The 20,591-nt window shown below is 38.0% G+C and overlaps 1 protein-coding gene across 3 annotated transcripts in view; it reads left to right on the forward strand.

Annotated features, from left to right (window-relative positions):
- usp6nl (USP6 N-terminal like) overlaps positions 1-20,591 on the forward strand; it is an 82,565-nt gene that overhangs the window by 36,379 nt on the left and 25,595 nt on the right. The window contains exon 1 of one of the 3 annotated variants that reach the window (XM_016458500.1): positions 5,954-6,253. The exons of 1 other annotated variant lie outside the window; for it this stretch is intronic. In XM_016458500.1, the coding sequence (XP_016313986.1) occupies positions 6,184-6,253 (70 nt within the window). In that variant the 5' untranslated portion in view covers positions 5,954-6,183. Of the gene's footprint in view, positions 1-5,953; positions 6,254-10,092; positions 10,112-20,591 lie in introns of those variants that run through there. One more of the 3 variants, XM_016458503.1, reaches the window with a different exon arrangement.

Raw genomic sequence — 20,591 nt, forward strand, 5'->3', positions numbered from 1 at the left:
TGTTGTATGCTTTGGATCATGAGCTGTTCCAAGCCTTCTCCACACTTTTTTCTTCCCATCATTCTGGTAAAGGTTGATCTTAATTTCAGCCATCCAAAGAATGCTTTTCCAGAAGTGGTTTGGCTTTTTTAGATGTTTTTTATTTTGGCAAAATCTAGTCTGGCCTAATTTGCAGCTTGTGGTGAACCCTCTGTATTTGCTCTGGTGAAGTCTTCTCTTGATTGTAGACTTTGACAGTGGCATCTCTACCTCCTGGAGAGTGTTCTTCACTTGGCTGGATGTTGTGGAAGGGTTTTTCTTTATAATGGGAAGGATGCTCTGATCATCCACCACTGCTGTCCTCCATGGACATCCAGGACTTTTTATGTTGCTGAGCTCACTAGTGCATCCTTTTTTTCTCAGAATGTACCAAACTGTTGATTTGGCCCCTCCTAATAGATAGATAGATATTAAAAAAGCAGATTGCCTTTGGGCTGATTCATAGCTATTTTTTCACAATATGCAGGAAACAACCTTGTGTTTACAAGGTAATGGGTTGATAAAATGAGCACATTTGAGGAAGAGCTAATCAATGTGAGGTACATGGTATCAAGTTTTGTTTCAGACATTTCATGGCAAGTAAACTAGATATTCACAAGCAGAACAGTATTTTCATCTTTTGTTAGACATCAAGTTATGTCTGTGAAATAATTTATTACTTCTAGATGGACATTCTGATCACAAAGTCTGCACACATATTCTGCTAATTTATACAACCACCTGCAAAGACTCCTAAGCCTGAGGGTTTATTTAAAAAAAAAAATATTCATATTGATATTAGATAAAGCATCCTTTAAAGTGTGGTTGGTCACTTTACATGCTGGTCACATGGTCTGTTCTTTTCTAAGTGGGCAGTTCTTGGCCAGAATAAGTTGTAATGAGGACCAAACTTAATGCTGGTAATCAAACAGTTGATAGTCTCCATTGACTTCCATAGTATTTTTTCCCCTACTGTGGAAGTCAATGAGGATCAACAACTCCTTTCTTCAAAATAACTTATTTTGTTTTCAACATAAGCAAGAAACTTATACAGGTCCAAATACAGGTTTGGAACGACATGAGGGAGAGTAAATGATGACAACATTTTAATTTTTTGTTGAACTATTCCTTTAATACTGATAGTCATAGACAATCACCCTGTAATTGCAATCAGTGCAAACCTGTCAACAAACAATAAATAAATCCATCATTTCAGTGGAACAATCACAATTAAACAACCATTTCATTGCATGTGAAACATAACACTGAGGATGAGAAAGTGGCAAACAGGATATGACAGACTGTTTTCTGAATCCACTATACACCCTCTCTCTCAATGGCATTTGTCCAGCAGTAGAGAGTGAATAAAAGAGGGGAAATTCATGCTGGGCATTTTGAGAGGTGCTTTATGATCCGTCTTCATCACATACACTGATCGCAGTGCGGTGCTGTGGGATGTTACTGTGCCTCTGCATATCTGAATCAAAGGAATCCACGCTTCTGCATGCATTATTAAAGCTTAGCTGTGCCATGTGCATTCACTTTATTCAGCTTCTACAAATCCAGTACTGTTATCACATCAACATAACACTCCATCATGCTTGTTATTTCTGACATGCTTAGGGTCTGGACCGCAAGCCGTACTTGTTGATTTCAGATCAGTTCTGCTCTGTCCACATGGATCAGTTTTTCAGACACAACCACGGATCTCAAGACCCAAATACAGACCAATACCAGATCCCCTAAGAACCAAACCAGTACTAGATCCCATAAGACTCGGAGCAATACCTGACTCACCCTAAGACCCAGACACAGCCCCCTCATAAGCCAGTGCCCAATCTGTATCCAAGCTGTCCTTTTCCACACAAAAAAACCCTGGACCAGTGGCTAAACCTTGGTTCTGAACTGGGTTTAGCCTCAAAGCCTTGCAAGTCTTGAACAAGGGAACCTTTGGTTTCAGTGGACAGAACTTTTATAGCTCCCAAGTCGGTGAGTGAGTTCTGCCCCCGGCCAAGCACTGACTCCAGTTCCAGCACCAGCCCTAGTTGAAAGAGGTACAAGACTCAGACTCCTTAAGGACAAGATGTAGACCAATACCAGACCCTCTAAGAGCCAAACCAATAACATATCCCTTAAGAATCAGACCAATACTAGATCCCTCTAAGGTCAGATATGGACCATTTCCAGTGACCAGTTAGTGATCCTCTTAGTCCCATAACCACAAAAGATCCAATGAGATCGAGCCCAATCCCAGTCCCTACTAAGACCCATACCAAAACCAATACCAGAGCCCTTATGACTCAGATTCGAGACCATTTACACCCATACAGTTCCTTTAAAATCCATACCAATTCCTGACCCTATAAGACCCATACCCAAACCAATATCAGAGCTCCCAAGACTCAAACAGATTACAGACCCTCTTGCAAGCATACAATACAGATCCCCTAATATCCAGACAATCTCCAGACCCCCTAAAACCCATTCCCAAACCAATACCAGAGCCTCCGAGACTCAGACAGATTCCAGAACCTCTGACTCCCAGACAATACAGATCCCCTTAGATCCAGGTCAACTCCTGCCCCCCAAGACCCATACCTAAACCAATACCAAGACTCCGACCAGTACTAGACCCCTCAAGGTCCAGATATAGACCAATCCCAGACCAATTAGAGACTCCTTAAGACCCATATCAATTTACGATCTCTCAAGACCCTGATATAGACCAAATTCTAAACTCTTGAGGCCCAGAAACATAGACAACAACCTAACCACAACCTTGTCTACAACCCAACCTAACACCTGTCTTGGGTCTTGAAAATTCCCACCAGTAAATGCTAGGAATAAACTGTGACCTACCTTGCCTGAGACCAAACGCACGATCCAAACCAAGACTTTGTTTTTATACCAAGTCCAAGGCCATGTTTATGTGATCCTGTTTCATGACTAAGACCCCAAGATCAAGATTCTGGCCAGAAGGTTGTCAGCTGCTAAAGATAGATGGACAAAGACATTGGATAACATGAATTTAAGCTTCAAACTCCTGTGGAAAAAGGTTGGCAAGCTAAAAGTGTGATAGTGGAATACCACAGTTTTCTGTCTTTTCTTTTTGTTATCTCTGCTTCTCTTTGGATCTCTTTTACTGAAAGTGTATTTTTGGGTTAGAAAGTCTGGAAGTCGAACCCATTATTTTCACACAAGGCCACAGTGACCGATACCCACAGATTGATTTGTCTTTGTGTTTGTTGACTGCTCAACATTGTTGTAATTGCTCTGTGTAGGGGAACAGAATCTTTTAGGGGATCAAAATCAATACCACAAAATTGCCAGAGTACCAAAGTATCTGTCTGTCTTCATCCCTGAGCAGTTCTGAACAAGATTTCAGAGTTCTGTTGCTGCACAGGTTAGTAACTCTAAGGGACATTTCAGGAACATTGTAAAAGTATTCTTTACTGGTTGCAGTAATGTTGCACTGCAGTTTGGTTAGCACAGGCTTGTGCAGTACTTTATCTACAGTCCCATGATAGCTGTGGTTAAATCCAGTCACATGGATCTCATGGTTTAAACATGGTTCACTAGTGTTATTTTGTGGTGAGCAGTGGTGATGTAATGCTGATGTAATGTTGTCAGGCTGTTTTGTGTTTTTGACGCTTTCAGCACATTTCAGGGAGGTAGAGGGTAATTAGATCCAAATGAGGCCATTATGTAGAGATTGATTACAACGGAGGTTACATGTGCTGCTGGATGTCTGCACAAGACGCATACACACTGCTGCAGCAAGCCATGATAACACACTGTCCTTGAGCAAGACCGGGCACTGTGAAATGTAAGGTTGATGAATAGCATGCTTGGAGGTGTGTGTGTGTGTGTGTGTGTGTGTGTGTGTGTGTGTGTGTGTGAGAGTGTGTAATCATTTAGACATGCACGAGTATTTGTGATTTAACTCTGGGGTTTGGCATATGATTATACCAGCGCTTTGCAGGTTTGCTGTGTGTGCGTATGTTTGTGTGTTAAGACATAAATTACTAAAAAATAACATCGGCAGCATTTACCTGACTTCAGATCTCTCTCAAATGTCTGTTTGATTTCTCTGTATTGTTGGTTGTTGGCGTGCTGTACAGAAATGACTTGTGAGAACTATTAGAAAGAATGATGAATGGCCACATTTATGAACACAAATAGGCCTGTTGCAATTATGCGATGGCAATCAAATAATGATAATCCAAATAAGATTTTTTTTTTGTTATTTGTTTGTGTTATATAAAAAAAAATATAACTCTCCGTTGGACCTTTTCTCAGATGATTTATGTTTGTGCATTATGAATGCAACCTACTTCATCTGTCTGCCTGTGTCTGTCTGTCTGCATATTTCAGTCTGTTTGTATGCTTGTCTCTATCTATCTGTCTGTCTGTCTGTCTGTCTGTCTGTCTATCTATCTATATGTCTGTCTGTCTCTCTGTCTGCCTGCCTATTTAAGTCTGTTTGTATGTTTGACTGTCTATTGTCTGTCTGTCTTGTCTGTTTTTCTGTCTGTCTGTCTTCATGCATGTCTATCAGTCTGTCTATCTAGCTGTCTATCAGCTCGTCTGCCTGTTTTGTTGTCTATCTTTCTGTCTTGTATGTCTGTCTATCATCTGTCACTCTTGTCTGTCTGTCTGTCTGCCCTGTCTGTCAGATTTCCATGACTTTCAGTTCTGTTAACTGTTATGAAATGTCTCCATTCCTGTACAATACAGACAACTGGCTTCTCTTTCACTTGTTTCTTTAAAATTGCAAAAATAATTTTGAACAAGATCTTTAGGCATCTGAATCATTTCGTTTCCAATCCATAATGTATCCTAGATTGAAGGATTCAACATTTACAGTCCCATCTGTATAATATTCTGAATATAAGACCAGCATTTGCATATTCTAAAACAGGAGGAACAGAAGAGAGAAATGATGAGAGAGAACGAAAGAAAGAGGGAGAGAGAGTTGAGGGGAGGGGCTGTTGTAACAGATGCTCTCTAATTTAAAGCTGGAACGTGTGTGTCAGTGGCGAGCGGGGCTGTGAAGAATAAATGAGAGAGAGAGAAGAATAGAGTAGAGCTGTGTTATACAGCTTGCCCTAGCTGTATTGATTTGGATGCCAGAGACTGCGATAGAGAGAGAGAGAGAGAGAGAGAGAGAAGTGTAGCCACTTTTTCAGATGGTCTCTCCTACCTGAAACACAAACATACTGCGGTTACAGGAAAGAGAACTGGACAGTGTCTATCTGTGAAAGAGTGAAATAAACAAGAGAAGAACTGCAGATGCCCAACTCTGCTTGGAAGAAGACTGTGTGTGAAAGGCAGAGGCAAGCAGCAAGAAATGATGTGAGGGATAAAAAAGACAGACGCGGACCCTCGTGTTTGGACCGGTGGGACCTGGATTGCAGAAAGCAAATTCTGCAGGATTCATTGCTGATTTTAACCTGCAACACTGCTTCTGAACAGATTTGTTGCGGTTTCTGAAGTACAGAAGACTACAGAAGACAGAAACTGTGTTTTGGATGCTGAATAATATATCACGTGATTTATTTATGTGCTATGAATTAGTGGTGTGATTTGATTGGTCTTGCGGACTTTGCCTTTTGATTCATTTTGTACACAAATTGAAAGGTAGAAACTGGAAACTAATGGAAACGACAAGAGACTAACATCAGAGAAGGTATAAGGGGAGGAGACGGCTCGTGACAAAATGAATGGAAGAATTTTCTACTTACAGTATGGTGGCCGTAGAAATAGAAATCTCACTTTTCTATTAGAAGAACCAGACACCTTTTTTATAGAGGCATCGGCTGCTTATTTACTCTTGAACATGCATTAGCTGGACCAGCCTGAAAAATAGTTTTAGTTTGGGCTAAAGATTTATTCGATGTTATTATATTTTGTAATTTTAACGAAAAAATTTGTGTTTCAAGTTAATGTGAGGTTTAATGTTCTAAGGATTTACCAAGATGGCCACCAATTAAACTAGAGTGACAGTCGCACTCAAGACTATTTTGTAACTAAATTCAGTCTAGTAATGATATTTTCAGTCGTTTTTGTGTGTGGCGAGAATGAAGCTCTTTATGCTTTGTTCTGCACTGGTTCCGCCCCCCATCACACCTTCTCTTCACGCCTTGGCCCCGCCCCCTTCTGATCATGCAAGTGCTGCAGATTGTTAAGGAGCTGGTGTCGCCCTCTCGCCGCCGCGCCAGTAGCCGATTTGCAGGTGTGTATGTGAAACTGTACAAAAGAGTGTACGTTTGTATGTGTTTGGAGTAACTGAGTCTGACAATATCTTGAAAAGCTTGCGGTTATTTTAGTAGTTTCGCTTTAGTGTATTTGAAAAAGTTGTGTATGTCTGTGTGGATAAGAGGGAAGTCAAGGACAAAGTAAAGACATCTATTTATAAAAGCCGCTTTGTTCTTTTAAAATGTACTCACCTTCATGTTGTTCCTAACTCGCATTATTTTCTTTCTTCTGTGGAACACAAAATTTGCTGTTCTTTAAAAAAAAAACACACACATTGTTCGCCAAGACCGATATATTGGTCAATATTTGTCAATTTTTAAAAATTATCAGCATTGCACAATACGTTTTTCTGTTTGGCTGAAAGGTGTCTGAAGTGGGGCAGTTTTTATTAATTAGAATACGATTTACTCATTTGTTTCATCGGTTTACTAAATTGTGTGACGATTTACAAATTCGTTCCATCGTTTTAAGTAATTTGTGCGCTCAATATAATAATTTGTTCCCTTGTTTTTTAGTAAGTTGTGCACACAAAATAATAACTTATGCTCTTGTTTTAAGTAAATTGTGCGTAGGAAACAATAATTTGTTCTACTTCCTGTCCACTTTCTCAATACAGCTTAAAATGATTTCATGCAACGCTGCAAGGCTTTTGAGAATGTCTCTATAACTCATTGCCAACTCAAAATAAAACCCAATTAAAGTGTCTCTGTCCATAACATAGCAGCAACTGGAAGTAGAACAAATTATTATATTGAGCAAACGATTTACTTAAACCGAGGAAACGAATTAGGAAATTGTGTGCACGATTTACCTTTTTTTCCCCCTGCTTATCATGTGTGGGTCTCAGTATTAAACAATGAAAGTAAGCAATAAATGAAAAGAAGTGTCTTAGTGTTTACCTTTCTATTATTAGTTATATAAAGGAAAATTCTATAATACTTTCTAATATACATTAATAAGCATTTATATAAATTAAGTGAATCTTTGAATCTCAGTTTTAATTACACAAACCTTGCGAACTAGGTAATCATCCTGTTAAATCTTCCGAAGTGTGCATGTGCAGATTGCAGAAAAGCATGTATTCTGTATTACAGACCATGTGGGTGATTAGGGGTTATGCGCAATAGACTTCTGTATTCGTTAAATTGGTTTCATTGCTTCCGGTTATTAAATGTGAAGCTGTTTTACTCACGATGCCTTCAAAGTAGATACAAAGATGATCATTGTCCATCACATATGAGGATTGATATCTAAAAGATTTTTATTTTTATTAATTTCACTAATTTTTAGATATAAAAATTGAATAAAACGTCAACATTAAAAACAGCTAGCTAGTTTAACTGTTTACCTTAAAAGTCCATAGATATCGCCATTATTTAATGTGGCTGTTAACACGTTCTCTGCAAGTGGAAGCAATGAGACCTGTTTTCCGGGTTTGGTCAGGAGGCGTCCGACATATACCCTATTGGAAGATGAGAGTTTGGCTATCACTGGATATTTATGAGTACTTGAAATCCTTGATTTCAAACTAAGCTATGCTATATCATTGCCTGTTATGGCATATTAATGGCATTATGTATGTAAAATTCCTGTTACCGATATCATCCATATATTGGCCAACAGGAACAGATCGAAATTTACGTCATTATTTGTTGAAAATCTTCCCCTGCCACAGTTTTCAAAAGAGCAGCATTTACATTATTCAAAATTTATCCTATTGTGTTCTATGAAAGACAGAAGGTGAAATGAGTTTGGAACAACATAATAATTTAACTGATGACAGATTTTCGAGTGAATGTATTAATTTAAGACATGGACTGCACCTTCCAATCTGTGCATGTTTATTTATGTGTGTGCAGTTGCTTCACAAAGGAGCATCCACTCTTGTGAAACACAGCGACCTTGAATTAACTAAACAGAAGTCTGCTTTGCATTGTTCTGTCTTCAATTTCAACCCTGAATTTAGCAATCCACGCAAGTCCCCTGCAATCTGCGCCTATATAGCTCATGGTTACATACTCACATATGTTTGCCTCAGGGGTTTTTTATTAAGAAAGTATGATGTGATATTTCCCGGTTAGTGTGAAATGAGCTAATTTCACTGTGTTTTTGTGTGTGGGTGTGTGTGTATTTGTGTCTTATTTAAAAGCTATTTGACATCTTGTTGTTCACTTCCTCTACCAACTTCCCCATTTATCAGCCTTTCTTTGTGTTTGTATGTGTGTGTGTGAGTTGTAAAACGGGCACCTTTTGTAGACCATTGGATTCAAAGTGACAGTTTCTGGTTGATAATGTCAACTTATTTATGTTGTTGCATTTGCAAACTCATTTCCTATCATTTTTTACTAGCTTCCTGGCAGTTGGAGACTGTGTCCCTTGCATGCTGTTAAATCTTGTATCCTACACGCTTAAAAATAAAGATACCAAAAGGGTATTTATGTATAAATGCCATAGAAGAACCATTTTTGGTTCCCCAAAGAACCTTTTTGTAAACACCTCTTAAAATAACAATTTTATTCCCAGTGTGAAAAACATTTTAATAGTCTGAAGAACCTTTTTCCGCTTTTTCAGTAAAATCCCTTGCAGAAGAAGAGAATTTGGTAATGTTTCTCTATTGACTTTTTCAGATTTCAGAAATAATGAATTTTATGGTAATACGTTTAGATTGATATTTATGCTAACATGCAAACAATAATATGCCATGGCTGTTCGTAAGTGGAAGGTGCTGATTCTGTCATCTGATTGTTAATAGAGCCAAGTGTTTAGTCTCAGGTCAGTGGTGTGACGTGAGAAAAGGGGTAAATAATTTATCCACTGCTCTTCACATCCTTTTCTATTTCTGGTTCTGTTCTTTCTTTTGCTCTCGTTCTTTTTCTGTTCTGACTTGTAATAATCTGCCTTCTTTTTTTCTTTTCCTCCCACACTGCATTATTACTACAAGGAAAACTCAATCAGTTATGTTGTCATCTCAAAGGAAAATTGTTCAAATGAAACGCTAATGAGGTCTTGAGATATAGTTCATTCAAATATAAAAAGTATGTGATGTTTCTCCTACAATTTTTTAGGAGAACTAAAAATAGACAAATGAGACAATCGTTGACAGCATAGAGCCATTAGAAGAATGTGGATAGTGTCTCATTTTTTATATTGAAGAAATGTTTGAGTTCATATTGACATCTTTTGACTGCACACTTAGGTATCTTGGCACATTTTGAGACAGTTGATTTTAGGAAACTATATCGGACACATGTTAAGATTTACCTAAGCAAGTTTACATTTCAACCACTAAGATATCTGTAAAGTGTGTGTGTGTGTGTGTGTGTGTGTGTGTGTGTGTGTGTGAATAGGATGAGTCAAATGATAAATTATAGGCATTTAATCTGCTCCATAAACAATTTTACATAGGCTACCTTACTATCCAAAGTGTTGAGATTTTTAGAATACACATTAGCTTGTTTTCCATTTTCAACTCTTGTTTGTTAGTCAGTCTGGTATGTAGTGTGTGGGTCTGAAGCGTGACGTGTCTCTGAAGTAAACAAACAGCCGTATTGTCAGAACGCGTCTCGTTGCCTCCTTTCCTCCTTGCTGTCATCTTTGCCCACCATTCCTCTCTTTTCTCCATTTCTTTCTCTTTTCTCCTCTTTCTCTGCCTCTCCATCGTGTCTTATTTGACTCGGAGCGATAAGAAACTGGATTTCTTTAGCTGCTGAAAGTTGACTTTTATCATGGCGAGTAAAGAAAACTGATACCGTGTTAGTGTGGGTGTGAGTGTTCGTCACACTCATGCATACCAAAAATCTGAATTGCGACACAGATCATGAAGAAATTGAGCCAGGTAAGATCCGATGACATCATTCATCTCTCTTTAAACAGTACCTCTATGACATCATTACATTTCATTATGATGTCAGTTCTTAGGTTTAGCTACCATTGTTTTGACTGATTTGTTACAGAAGTTTGCACTTTTCCACTTTAATAGGTTATTGGTCTATCGATGTTGGATTAACTGATGAATGTCGCATTAAAGAACAACTTTATACATGAATATTTAAAGGGTGTTAATTAAAGGCTGTCATTAATTACTCACCCTCATGTCGTTCCAAACCCATAAGACCTTCGTTCATTTTTTGATAGAGCTGAGAGCTCTCTGACCCTCCCATCGACATCAATGCAACTGTAATGTTCCCAGGTCCAGAAACGTAGTAAGGACATCGGTAAAACAGTCCATGTGACATCAGCGGCTTCAATTTTGCGAAGCTACGAAAATACTTTTTGTGCGCAAAGAAAACAAAAATAACAATTTATATAACAATTCTTCTCCCCCGAGTTATGTCTTCCACCATTTTGGAGAGTACCCAAGAACATAATCAGCGTTGTTTACGTTTGAGGGGGAAAGCACGCACTTGAACGTAATCGGCGTAATTAGCGTTGTTTACGCTTAGGGTAAAGCGTGCGTATGTGTTGTGATACTCTCCAAAATGGCGGAAGACAGTAACTCGGGGGAGAAGAATTGTTGAATAAAGTCATTATTTTTGTTTTCTTTGCGCACATCACCCTCATGTCGTTCCAAACCCATAAGACCTTCGTTCATTTTTTGATAGAGCTGAGAGCTCTCTGACCCTCCCATCGACATCAATGCAACTGTAATGTTCCCAGGTCCAGAAACGTAGTAAGGACATCGGTAAAACAGTCCATGTGACATCAGTGGTGCAACTTCAATTTTGCGAAGCTACGAAAATACTTTTTGTGCGCAAAGAAAACAAAAATAACAATTTATATAACAATTCTTCTCCCCCGAGTTATGTCTTCCACCATTTTGGAGAGTACCCAAGAACATAATCAGCGTTGTTTACGTTTGAGGGGGAAAGCACGCACTTGAACGTAATCGGCGTAATTAGCGTTGTTTACGCTTAGGGTAAAGCGTGCGTATGTGTTGTGATACTCTCCAAAATGGCGGAAGACAGTAACTCGGGGGAGAAGAATTGTTGAATAAAGTCATTATTTTTGTTTTCTTTGCGCACAAAAACTATTCTCGTAGCTTTGAAAAATTGAAGTTGAGCCGCTGATGTCACATGGACTGTTTTACCGATGTCCTTACTATGTTTCTAGACATGGGAACATTACAGTTGTGTTTCTGTCTATGGGACGGTCAGAGAGCTCTCAGGTTTCATCAAAAATATCTTAATTTGTGTTCCGAAGATCTTACGGGTTTGGAACGACATGAGGGTGAGTAATTAATGACAGAATTTTCATTTTGGGATGAACTATCCCTTTAATAAATGATATATTTTGGTGTAGCTTAATGTTTAATATGTGTCAAATCAGAAATAGGTTCTACAAATTTGTGATTGGACACACTATTAAAATAATCAGAATCTTGATTTGTAGTTATTTTTGCTCCATATAGCTGTCCTTTTATCTGTTTATTAAAATAATAGCAAAAAGCAGAGACTGAGTCTGTTCAAATATATGTCATAAAAGATGCAGACTGTGGTGGGTTCTTGTTTGTTTTCACACCATGCTTATTCCTCAACATCTACATTTGAAAGCAACGTGTCACGGTAGAAGCGTAGCAGCAATAACTGCATGAGATTGATCTGTCAGAAATTCGATTTGTTTTTCGACCGTGTGCGCCCTTGGTCTCTGCTCCATCCTTTCATTAAGGATAAAATAAGGATGAAATGATGTATAAGTCAAGAGGAGAGAACAACAGGCGGGAAATGAGCATGTCACCACTCAGGCCTGACATTACAGTTACTTGCACTCAGATGAGAGAGAGAGAGAGCGAAAGAGGAGTTTGACTGAGAAAAAGATGAAGACAGAAAGTGTAATGAGTCTCTGATTGCTAATATCTTCAGTACAAACTCATAGTGTGTGTTTATTGCACAAAAGTTTTTTAAATTTTTGTTTTTGTCATAAATACAGCATGTACTGTAACTGCATATTAGGCATTTGCTTTGTCATGGTTGATAAACGAAAATATTACTGCAATTTACTTTGAATAAATCAAATGTAATGTTGAGTTTGTTTGGCCTCCCGTAAACATTCAATTTGCATTTAATAAACTACATATTTTTTATTTGATTTAAAAAAAAAAAAAACTTCATAATAATTCATTAATAATTGGTTTAATAAATTGTCATGTTAACAGACACAGTGTTTAATTTAATTGTGTGAATTGTAACTTTTAACCCAGTACAATGCCTTTTATTTTCATAAAAAATGCTTTAAACACTTAATAAATTAAATCGTACTGTAAATACATAATCTACATAAATAAATGATAACAAATTAATTTAAGTTGTCATGTTAACTGGCATAGTGTTTAGATTAGATTTTTAGATGTTTAGATCATTCTGTAGATGATTTTAAAACGCAGTGTATTGTAATGTTTAATCTAAAAAAAAAAAAATTCTTTGCACCATAGACTTCTAAATGTATTAAACATACTTTTTATGTTTTTACAAACTAAGGGACAAGCTGAAATTATATTAAAGAACATTGCTTTTAGAGCTCTGATTTGTACAGTGCATCTTTTCCATCGTGGGCTGAACTTGACGTACAGAAGCTATGATTTGAATGATGGCTTGCTGTTTGCGGCTTGAAGCCGCCCATGTACGAGTGTGTGAGTGAGCTGTAATGACAGATGCTTAACAGGGTTGTGTGTGTGCCTAAAGTCATAAAGATCCAGACCATTCATTGACATCACACCACTGAAAATACCACTCTGAGGAAGTTCTGGGTATTTTCACGCTAAAAAGAGGTGGAGAGATTGAGAGAGGCAGAAGAACATTCTGGGGAACTGGGGAGGGAGTTTTATAAGAGGGAAAAATTAGAAATAAGTTCCTAAAGTGTTGATAAAAATAGCTAGGGAATGTCTGCCTGACTGACTTCCTTTTAGAGCTGAATGATTCTTTGTTGAATGGTGTCAGAGAGTGTTGTGTGTGTGTGTGTGTGTGTGTGTGTGACAAAGCTGGACGGCTCTTGAATCTGAGTGGAATCGTCTGTGAGGGCAAAGATGCCAGAGTGAAAGAATGAACAGAAGAGCATGTGTTACTCTTACTGCACACTAGATAGACCTGTGTCTGTGTGGTTTATTTAGGCTGTGTCCTCACTACACTACTGTCAGATTACTGGAACTGCTGTACTGCTCACATTACACAACATTCTTTATCGTCATCTTTCTTGTCGTCTTTATGAGAACACTTTGATAAACATGTTTAAGTGAAATGTAGCGCATTCTTAATGGCCACATCTGTCCACAAAAAAATTTTCACTGAGAAATCGCTAGTAAATTTATACAGTTAGAAAGAAGCGACAAGGAACAATTTCAATTAAATTATATGTGAAATTCTGAAGTAAAAAAACTGAAATAGTATTGTAAAATGTACTAGTTTTTGTTTTATTTACAAGTTTGATAAATATTTTACAGTGTGATTCCTAGCACAAAAAAAACATTGCTGTACATTACTTTTGTTCTCGAATGGTGTTCTTACCCTACAGTGATCTTTGCTGTACAAGAAGAAAGACATTCATATTAGCACAACAAACAAAATGTCACGCATACACAAGAATCTTTGGCATACACAGGAAGAAACCAAAAAACTATGCATAAAGTTTTACATTGTAAGTACAGACTTGGAAATGTGACACAGCTAATATGTCAATATGCTTTTTTTGTTTTGTTTTTTTCAATGCAATGACAAATTGTAGTGAGGGGATGTTAAACTTGGGTCAACTGCTTTTATAATGGTGAGCTCAGGACACTCAGCTGCATCTACAATTATCTAAAAAGAATTTTACTACCATTGATGAAGATGCTTACTTCAGTTATTTATGTCTTTTGAATGAATACATTCCCAAATACACTAAATCCTCCACTGTTGGCATTGTCCTGTGACCTGGATGTTTGTTCACCTACTACCAGCAATCGTGAAAATAATTTACTAAAGTAATGTTAAACATGAACAATCAAGCATGAGGAACAACTTTCTTGGTACCTGTAGAACTTACAAGTTGTGCTACAGAAATGAGTTTCTCAGCTCACAGTTTTCCGCCATTTATTTATTTAGTCAACTATTACTATTTATTTAGTTAGTCAACTTTTCAAAACTGACAGCTCTTCAGCTCCCATGCCCTCATAGGATTGCAAAATGTCAATTGGATGTAAACTTCAGAATCCCAGTGGAAGTAGTACATGATCCAGGTTTTCTTGCTTTCTGTTTCGCAAATAGTGTGTATTTGGTATGCTACATTTGTCATACAGTGTGATAGGAAAGCACGCATACCCGGACTTGAGGAATGATTCCTGCTGCGTTAAAGGCAGGGTAGGAGATTTGGTTCAATAACTTTTTTTTTTGTTATGCTGGTTGAAAGTCTCTAAACATTCCGATAGCAATCACTAAGTTAAGTGGTCTAAATGTATTTATATGTATTGATATCGTCCGTGGAAGGCGTAAGACCATAAAATGTTTGTCCAATCATATCCCTCGGTCCGAGGGCTACGATAGGCTGTCCTATCTGCCTGTCAGCGTATTGATTTGCAGACCTCCATGCACCCTGTTCATGCAGACATGATATGTAATCAGTGCGTTCCATTACGCTATTGCAAACCGAGCAAGACTAGAAGCCGTTATTATTGAATATCATGCGCTGTTTACTGTAATGTTTTCTAATCTGACAGCGTCGCATTCAACCCTCCACCAAAGCAGTCATTGGTTAGACTCTGGTCTGCCTACAGGAGGTGTGGCTTTGGAGAGTGATTTGCAGGGAGGGTTGGATCTTATGCTTTCAAAGCTAACTTGCTATTCCTAGCCTCTCTGAAACTGCCTACCCTAGCTTTAAAGTGCTAAACTACTTTTGAGTTTCTCATGCACATATTTATGCACATTTAATAATATTAGCTGTGACGTGTTCCATTTCGAAAATTGAGCATAGCATCATTGCTGCAGTCTTTCCTTCATAATTCACACTAATTGCATCTCTAGTAAGCTTGCTGCAGTATCTGTGCTGAACAGTGCAGCTCTGGAAATCCTAAGTGAAGATGAGCTGTGATTTCTTCACTCTTATCCATGTGAATGAGCGCTGTTAATCTGACAAATGACCATTTAGAGGGATTGAAATGCTTCTCATTCTCGTGTACGACGTGTCTGCCGCAGAGGCCTCAGAGAACATTCGCTCATCTCTAAATACGCTGGTGCTCACATACGCTCAGCGTGAGCTGTCAGACTGATGTATGGAGTATGAACGAGAGAGTGTTGAGCTGAAACATGGCGCTGAGTGAATGCTAATATGCCGTGGAAGCCCCAGAGCTTTAAGTCCACCAGCCATGTAAGCTACTGTCTTCTTTTCTTGTCTATTCTCGTCTCGATTTGTCTCTTACATACCATCTTTTCCCTTCTTTCATTTACTCTTTTATCTTCTTCTCATATCTTCTCTTCTCTCATATAATCTTGTATTCTTTTGTTTCATCTCATTTGTCACAAACTCTTCTTTTCTTTTCTTTTCTTATCTCAGTCTCTTATCTCATTTTCTCTCACATACTCTTTTCATCTCTGCTCAATTGTCTCATTTTGTCTCAGACATAATATATTTTCTCTTCTTTCATATGCATTACTCCTTTCTAGGGATGCTCCGATCGATCGGCCAGAGATCGGTATCGGCCGATAATCACATTTCATGACTCGATCAGTACTCACTATTTGGCAGATCTCACGAACCGATCGCAATTTGATGACATCAGCGCCTGAGCACGTACATGATGCGTGGGGCATAAATGATTTTGAGCCACAGTCATGTCATTGCCGGTGTGAAAATGCTATGACGTTTCGAGAAACAATGAAAAATTTGCTATTTCTCGTGTATGTTTTGCATGATGATATGATGAATGGATGGTTCATTTTTAACAGCAGATTCAGTGTCGTTAGAGCTGCTCTGCGCCTCACTGCACATGTCTGCGGCGCGTTACGGCTCCACGGGAACCGGAGCTGATCGCGGCCGCTCTAGTCAGTGATTGTGTTTATACTGCAGCTGCGGCACGTTTCTGAACCGGCTCTCCGTGCTGCTTGGCTAAAAATAGTCTTTTGTGAGTTGGCACAGCATGGAGGACGGAACAAAACCTCGTCTGAGCCGTATCGCTGATCGTGGGCTGCTTTTTAAATGAACGTTTATTTATAAAACAAAATATCTTCATTGGCCATATTAGCCTACTTAATAGCATTAACACAGGCTTTACTCCTTTCAAACTTTATCTGGAATGTCACCGTTTCTGTCTGTCACTTCCCGATCAGGCGAACGATCACACACACACACACGAAATCATCTGCCTCATGAAAAAAATGTAGTTAATATTTGCATCATTTATGATTTATTTTATCCACCCGCGACCCACCCGCAAATAATCCGAATGCATTTTATTACCCGACCCGCGAATTATCCGCAGCGCACGTGGATATAGGAAAAAGCAAAATATGTTTGCTGCGTAAATCAGACGGACTTACTGAAAATGCAAATTCATTCTCTGCCAGCAGGAGGTGCTTTAAAGTGGGAGAAACAGAGGTTTCCCCGGTAACAGCTGTAGGCCTACACAAAGCAGCGCTGAGCTCACAAACTCTGCTTTATCAGGCACATAACATGAAAGATGAAATGAAAATAACTTCGAAAATTTTCTAAAGATAGTCTTCCTTCAGAAATACAGTGATATAAAAACACCCGCGCCTCGTTTTGATTTTTAAATGTGCAGTAAGTGCTCAAGTTTATTCAACGAATCCTTTTGGAAAATCGGTCGGTTTTGATATTGTGGCGAGCGCTACAAATAAATAAATGTATGGGAAACACATCCCACAGCACAACCACATGAGCCCAACTTCAGTCTACTCATCACCTTAACTTTAACTGCATTTGTAGCCAGTGCCATAGCCAGACTGATAAACAAACACAGACCGGAAGTTAACTTTGGGCCGGGCCAGGCGCATGCGCCTGATGAAACGTCTATATAAAGCTTGAAGCATCAGAATCAGCATCGGTATCGGCCGATCACCATGACAAGAAATCGGTACTCAGTATCGGCTGCAAAAATCCTGATCGGAGCACTGATACTCCTTTCTTTTCATCTCCTCATTTCTCACAAAATATTGTCTCTTCCTGTATCATCTCTTACATACTCTTACTTTCTCATTTCATGTCTCTTCTTGTCTCTATTCAACTGTTTTTGTCTTGTCTCACTACCTTTTCTTGCATGCTCTTTTCTTTCTCATAATCTCATCTTATCTTGTTCTGTATCTTCTTGTCTCTTCTCATCTCATCTTGTCTCTTTCGCTCACATGATCTAGTCTATTTTTGACTTGTTCCTTTTTTCGTTTCATATACTGTCTTCATTTCTCATCTTGTCTCTTCTCTTAAATACTCTCTCACATAATGTCTGCAAATCTCTTCTAGGGCTGCTCGATTATGGCAAAAAATCATAATCAATATTTATTTATTTTGGTCAATATTCTAATCACGATTATTTAATACAATTATTTGTGACCCATATGACCAAAACTTTATATGAGTGATTAATTTAAAGATAGCAATATATATCAAATATACATTTTCTATAAATAAGGTTGCTATGACATCTACATTTTAGATACCAGCGAAATTTCACAAATCTCAATACCAGCAGAATACTAAGGTAACATATGAGTTAAAAAAAAGTCCTCAAAAACTATTAATTAATAAACAGTTAGTAATACAATAAAACAAATAAGCAAAGGTCAAAAACAATAGAAAAAAAGATACAGATGAATCAAACATTCACATCAACATGTAAGAATTAAACTTGCTTTGCTTCTTATTAAAGCTACAAAAGTCCTTCAGTCAAGAGCAGTGAGTGATTCTCTATTTGTCTTTTGTTGTTTGATTAATATTACAGATGGCAGAAGGAATATTACCTGTTGTCGCTTTAAGAGCTCCAAAAGCTAAAAGTTCACTTTACATGTCGGTGTTCTGTTCCATGTCGGATTGCATGCAAAGAACATTGCAAGTTATCTTTCGTGTTTTTAAAAACACGAACAAATCTAATAAATATTAATAAATCAAGCACGTCTCATTTTGCGAAAATCACATTACATGATTTTACTGATTTGCATGTTAAGTTTGGGTTTTTTTTGGAGGAGCAAAAGTGCACCGGTGGAAAGGGGGGTGGAATGGGGCATAATAATCATTTTATCTCGATTATTGTATTTTCATAAAGCCAAAATTGAAATCAAGACTGCATTTCGATTAATTGAACAGCTCTAGTCTCTTCTCATCTCACATACTCTTCCTTTCTCATCTTGGCTAATTTCTCACAGTATTAAATCTTGTCTCTAATATGCTTGTCTCATCTCAAATATTGCTTTATCATACATGCTCATTTCTTTCTTATAATCTCTTTTTTTCTTATCTAGTATTTTCTCATCTTATCTCTTAGTGCTGGGCGGTATACCGGTTCATACTGAATACCGGTGTTTATCTCTTCTGTTTTCTACTTGTCTCATGTTTTACATACTCATACATCTGGTTTCTTTTCTAACATCTTTTGTCATCTCACTTATATACTCTTTTCTTCACACCAAGTCTCTTCTTATCTAATCTTCACTCTTCTTGTCTAATCTCATTCATTGCCTCATGCTATTTAATTTTGTCTCATCACATCACATTTTGTCTCATCTCATCTGCTCTGCTTTTATTTATTCTACTTGCATCTGTTAAATACACAGAACACACACACAAACAAACAGCATCTTTCCATAAAAATTCCATTGACTTTAAAAGCCTATTCATCCAGCAAGGGAATCTGGCTGGCTTTGACCCAAGGGCTGAAAGCTGGTGGAAGCCTTTGTAAGTAAGTGTTGCCTGCGAAATACACTCAGAAAGGGAACCAGGCCAAACAGGAAGTGGCAGCGTTAACCTAATTTCTGGGGAGGAAATGATTGGCCACTCCATGTGATTGGCTGTAATTTCATAGGCTTGCTGCATGAGAAAAATCGATGTGTTTGTGCACTAGCAGCAGGACACATTGAATACGCAGAAAGCCCATCCTACATCAACATCCCCACAGCAGAGCTCTTCACAGGAGAATGTTTCCATCTGATTGTGTGTCAACACACTGTATAGACAACATCAAAGTCCAGACTGGGATCCAGTAGGGTGCTTTATTGCCCTCAAACACAGTGTTCTTTTATCTCACTAGTTCCTATTCTGTGCTGTTTTTGTGGGAATGTGCCAGCCAGGTTCGATACAAGCTAAGCTTTGTCAACAGTGTCGCTGAAATACTGTGAAGTACTACAGAAAATCATTTAAACTTTTCATTTAGCTTTTAATGTCTACGGGACAATATGTTCTGGAGGGTTATTAAAGCAGAAATGGCATGCTTGTGTTTTTTAAAGTATTTGTGAAAATGAACATTAATTTTGTTCCAAACCTGTAGGACTTACCTTCTTCTGCAGAACACAAAAGATATTTTGAAAAATGTTGGTAACCAGTTTTGGTGGCCATTCACTTCCACTGAAGGAATGAATGAATGAATGAGTGAGAGGAGTGAGAGGAGTGAGTGAGTGAAGTGAGTGAGTGAGTGAGTGAGTGAGTGAGTGAGTGAGTGAGTGAGTGAGTGAGTGAGGTGAATGAACGAATGAGTGAGTGGAATGAATGAATGAATGAATGAAAATTCTCAAAATATATATTTTTTTGAGTTTCAACATTTGAGTTCCATAGGCTGCTAAATAAATAACTAACTAACTTATTTTTTTAAGTTTTTATATATATATATATATATATATATATATATATATATACTCTTTGATATCATCTGTGGCAAAAGCTTTTTTAAACTTACCAAATGCTGGGTTGTGAATTCTTGGCTTCATCTTTTTATTAGCTTTTATTATTTTACTGCTCTTGCAAACTGAGAAGACTTTCGATCTGGTCTCTTAAATTCTTTACAAACTGAGGGACACGTCTACAATATTCTCTGTGCATAATGTAGACATGCTGTCCATAGAGCTTGTACTGAACCCGGAACCTTCCTATAAAAGCAGACCAAAGTTGTTTGCTTTGGATGTGAATGACGCAGTTTGCCCTTGAGAGCCACATACTGGCTCAGACCTATTTGAACAGCCACTTGTTGCTATACTCTAGCTGATTGAAAAGAGAGAATGTGTGTGTGTGTGTGTGTGTGTGTGTCTCAAAGTGCAAAGAGGTATTTACTCTAAATGTATGTAAACCAGGCTTATTAAAGATGATTCACATAGTGGACAGTTAAAATCACAGCTAATTGGTCTCTCTCTGTTTCT

Source organism: Sinocyclocheilus anshuiensis, unplaced genomic scaffold (assembly GCF_001515605.1).
Source record: "Sinocyclocheilus anshuiensis isolate Anshui unplaced genomic scaffold, SAMN03320099.WGS_v1.1 scaffold719, whole genome shotgun sequence".
Classification (NCBI taxonomy): domain Eukaryota; kingdom Metazoa; phylum Chordata; class Actinopteri; order Cypriniformes; family Cyprinidae; genus Sinocyclocheilus; species Sinocyclocheilus anshuiensis.